We start from the raw sequence: 4,735 nt of genomic DNA, 5'->3' as shown, positions 1-4,735 counted from the left end.
ATGGCTCCGCCTGTGTTAAAATATATTTAAAAAAAAATTGCAAAACTAAACAGCCTACAGTATTTTTACAGTTTTTATTTTACAGTTAAAATAAATGTTTATCAAACAAAGTTTAATGTTACAACTAATCGTGGATCCCTTTAAAGCTCAGCTGTTAGCCCAATACCATGGTTCCCAGGTTCTTGTTTAAAAATGGAACCAGCTGCTTAGATAACACATTACACAAGCTAATTTGTAACAGAAGCTGAGCTGTGACAGAAAAAAAGACGGTCTTTCTGTAAAGGAGAAAAACAAAAAAAATGTCAAATTGCATGTAAGTTCCCGTGAAACAATGTTCCCTCTCTGACACGGGGGTCTCATCTCCAGATTGGGGCCCTGGAAAACCACTTCTTGTTCCGACACCGCAACCATCCTCGCAGGATGAGACGCAGCAGCGAGCACATCACCAGGCAGCTGTCGGAGGATGATCGGGTGAGTGACCGGGACTGTGTGTGTGTGTTTGTGTGTGTGTGTGTGTGTGTGGGGGGGGGGGGGTCTCCTCATCTGTAAAGAAAGACCTCTGAGGATGTCCCTGTTTGTGTGTGCAGGTGCTGTGGGCCGAGCAGCAGTACGAGAAGAGACGCAACAAGCGGGTGGCCCTCAGAGACTGCAGGGACTGTCCCGTGGACAAGCTRTTCGATGATCCCATGTGGAACCAGCAGTGGTATCTGGTGAGACTCCCAGAACCCCAACCTGTTTCCCATCAGATCAACCATTCTTTGGTCACACTTCGGTTTAAAGCAGGCCGTATGTTGTCTGGTTCGAGCTTTGTTCGTCTGCAGCCAGAAACGTGAAAACTAAAACCTCTCTTTGTCACATGCTTTGAGCTGGAGATCACTCAGTGCATGTGCTCGTTTTCACACAGGCAGCAGGAGTGTCAGCAGGGTCATGCATCTGCATGTTTGCAAGCACAACTTCAACAAACAAACAAACAGCAAACCCGTACTGCACAGACGACAACAGTGAAACTATATATTCCCGTGCAGACCACTCCAGCCAAAAGAGCCATTTGCTTAATTGGTTCCACAGTCCCCGGTGGAGCTGAGAGATGATAATCCTGCAGGATGGAGCTAGGTGGAGCGACATGTATTTATCCAGAAGGGCGTGTTTTAGACACGGAGCAGCGACACGGCAGATTGTTGCAGCTGTGCATCCCCCTGTCAGATCCATTACTGATGTGCTTACAACGAGCTGTCCTCAAATCCTTCCCTGATTTTGATCCACGAGTTAAAAAAATTAACTCAGCAAGACATAAACGGTTAACGGCCTCTAAAACCAAGTTTGTCTTGTTGAAAAGCATTCGGTTCAATTTTGAAAATGACCCTATGAACTGAACCTCGCAAAATCTTCACGGATGTACTGTGAATGATTCTCAGCTACGTCACATTTTAACTTGATGTCTGTAAAAAGCACACAGAGGTGGAGCCATTTATGTGTTTGGGGAGGTTGATTAGATGTGGCGGCCATCTTGAATGAAGCTAATTAGAAGAGCAGATTGTGATTCATTTTTGAGAGTTTACTGGTTTGGGAGATATTTCACTGACACCAGCGGCATAGGCAGTATTGGCTAATGGGTGTTGTCCATCTAAGAGTCACTACAAAAAGATTTTTACGACTTTTTATCAGAGCATATTCGATTTAGTCTGTAGAATGATCACTGGTTATTCAGGTTTAAGAAATTTATAAACAACTTGGTTTCTAAAGATAAAACACAACATCAGAAACAAAAATATTTAATTTGGTGTAAGCATCCATCCATCCATCCATCCATCCATCCATTTTCTTCCGCCTATCCGGGGTCGGGTCGCGGGGGCAGCAGCTTCAGAAGGGAGGCCCAGACCTCCCTTTCCCCAGCCACTTCTTCCAGCTCCTCCGGGGGAACTCCAAGGCGTTCCCAGGCCAGCCGAGAGACATAGTCCCTCCAGCGTGTCCTGGGTCTTCCTCGGGGCCTCCTCCCGGTGGGACGTGCCCGGAATACCTCACCAGGGAGGCGTCCAGGAGGCATCCTTACCAGATGCCCGAGCCACCTCAACTGGCTCCTCTCGACGTGGAGGAGCAGCGGCTCTACTCTGAGTCCCTCCCGGATGACCGAGCTTCTCACCCTATCTCTAAGGGAGAGTCCAGTTGGTGTAAGCAAATGTTTGTAAATTAATTAAAGTAAGTAAAGTAAAGTGAAGTTTTATTTATATAGCGCCTTTCACAGAAATAAATTCACAAGGTGCTGTACATTCAGGGAAGGGGGGAGGGGGGCAGTTAAGAAACACCCATTCAAGAAGAAGACATACAAGGCAAACATGGGGGAACAGGCGAAACCGGTCAACACAGTTGCGCTAACATTAACAACAGAAAAACTAAAAACCACACAAGGGAAGATTAGGGGAAAAAACATCATATTATATCAACAATGTGACACACCGTGGTGTTTATTTAAAAAAAACTCTGCGTAGAGCACATTTATTAGCCAGAGGAGTAAGTGAGTTTAGGGGGGCGTGTGTCTGAAGCCATGGGTGGAAATTAGCAGTGAGATTTAGAAAACGGCACAAGGGGGCACCACCTGAAATCTTGCCTAGGGCGCCACATTGGCCAGGACTGGCCCTGGTGATACTAAAACAACTCATCTGCCACTCAGTGAAAGAAGGCCTCTCTTAAAATGTCAAGATGCTACCTGAATGTGTCAAATTGTTTGTGTTATTAAATTTAGTTAACTACTACAGGTTGATTCTATTTACTGGAACCCATCTTTGAGGGAAACAGATTGAAAACAATAAGAAATGAAACATGTAGATTCTGTTTTCATACATTTCATCTTTCCTTATTTGGATTTGAGGAGGATCAACAAATGAACTGTTTCACTCTGGGTTTCTCTGATCTGTGCAGTTGTCTTGCATCCTGTGTGGATGCTGGAGGAGGAGATTTGTTCTCTCAGCCTTGACTCTGTGTTTGATTTTTTTATTTTTWATTTTTTTTGCACCTGCACTAACCGAACATGAGTCATGTTCGTGGTGGATGAGAAAACAAATTGAGATGAATCATTTTTGCCGATGAGAGATGATGACACTAATGGAATTGGCCTTAGAGTGCCGCTTTCTGTATTTTCCACATCGGGCTGTGTCCGTGTCATGGCTCATCCGAGGCCTGGCGTGATTCGTTCGCTTCCATCGTTTACGCTCCGACAAAATGCAGCCGAGGATAAAACCGTGGTCCTCGTGTCACTTTCCTTCCTTTTTTTAAATCTCTCTCATTGTGATTGTTAGGCTTGTTTTCTGATCATATCATCATTAAATGAGGAGACATGGGATAATGAGGGGGATGATTAGATAAGGCAGAGAGACTGGGAGGCTGTAAAAGAGTGCGCTGTAGGAAAAGCAAAGAGACACTGGCAGGCTGTGGTGATGCTGGGCTGAGGGGTGGAGCGAGGGCCAGTAGGACAGCAGAGGTGGAGGGCTGGATCCGGAGTGTCTTTATCTGTCATGAGTGGGTGACTGCCTGAACTTAATCAAAGCGTGACTCATTCTTGCAGTCTGAAATTCCTCCTGCCTGCATAGCTGTGAGTGTGTATCTGAGCAAGTGCCCATCTGTGTCAATGAAACAGAGGTTATTTTTATTTATTTAGTTTTTATTGTTATTTATTTATTATTTATTTTGTGAGCACATCAGCTTTTGTGACTGTTTACTGAATACTGTAAAATGGATGAAAAGCTGCAGACTGAGAGCCCCCTCAGCTTCTGGCAGCATCAACAAGTGAGCGACACGGTGTCACGTTACAGCTTGAAAACAGCTATTATGGAGAAGTGGGGGGCATGGTTTGCATGTGAGACTAAAACTATGCAGGGATGAGTCATACTTGTGCAGAGGCAGTGCACACACACACACACACACACGCACACACACACACACACACACACACAGACACACACATATAAAGCTGAGAGTACGGTATTTGTTTATCTCAGCCATGTCCAGATGTGAACCACAATTCTCCAAAGACACCAGGAACAATCTAGTACTGCTTCATTCTCTAGTTWTTTTTTCTAAAACTCTTAGTTCTAATCTTTTGAAGTCAGAAAAATTATGAACCAATTATACAAAGAGAAATGGAGCAGCATCACTCCGCATCCTTTTTCTTCAAACAACCTTGTTCTCTTTAAGAGGAAAACAAGCAGGATCAAACTGCTGTGATCAACATGATCGCAGTATTTGGTGTTTTCTGCCTGTCAGAAATTAAATATAAATAAAATTAGCRGTTTCTGTTGCTTTTTTAAATATAGAGTGGCAATAAAAGAGGAGATTAGATGTGAGAAGAATTTATATAGTAAATACTGGAAGCAGTTTTATTCTGACTTTAGTATATGTAAAGACAAAAGGGAAATGTGTTTTGGTAGATCTTTGCTGTAACAATGCTGATGAATCTTATGCTGACACCTAGAGAAGATCTGGCAAAAAAAATTTATGTGCACAACCCACATACTCAGCTCTACAGCTCATCCCATAAATGCATGTTCCTTACAAATGTGACACCATTTTAAACAAGCTAATTAACTGGTTTTTCAACAGTATAAGATGTGATGCCAAGAAGCATTTTTACAACAAACACCAAACACAAATTCCCTTACTTTTTGTGTTAAATTTACACACACGTCATATATAAATCAGCTACTGGTTAACCCATCTTGAAAAAATGCTTAATACTTAATAT

The 4,735-nt window shown here is 43.3% G+C and overlaps 1 protein-coding gene across 1 annotated transcript in view; it reads left to right on the top strand.

Moving 5' to 3' along the window:
- pcsk1 (proprotein convertase subtilisin/kexin type 1) overlaps positions 1-4,735 on the top strand; it is an 18,312-nt gene that overhangs the window by 2,847 nt on the left and 10,730 nt on the right. The window contains exons 2-3 of the mRNA XM_014017057.1: positions 367-471; positions 588-710. Of these exons, the coding sequence (XP_013872511.1) occupies positions 367-471; positions 588-710 (228 nt within the window). The remainder of the gene's footprint in view (positions 1-366; positions 472-587; positions 711-4,735) is intronic.

Source organism: Austrofundulus limnaeus, unplaced genomic scaffold (genome assembly GCF_001266775.1).
Source record: "Austrofundulus limnaeus strain Quisiro unplaced genomic scaffold, Austrofundulus_limnaeus-1.0 Scaffold160, whole genome shotgun sequence".
In the NCBI taxonomy this organism is placed as follows: domain Eukaryota; kingdom Metazoa; phylum Chordata; class Actinopteri; order Cyprinodontiformes; family Rivulidae; genus Austrofundulus; species Austrofundulus limnaeus.
This window is presented reverse-complemented; position numbering and strand designations above follow the sequence as displayed.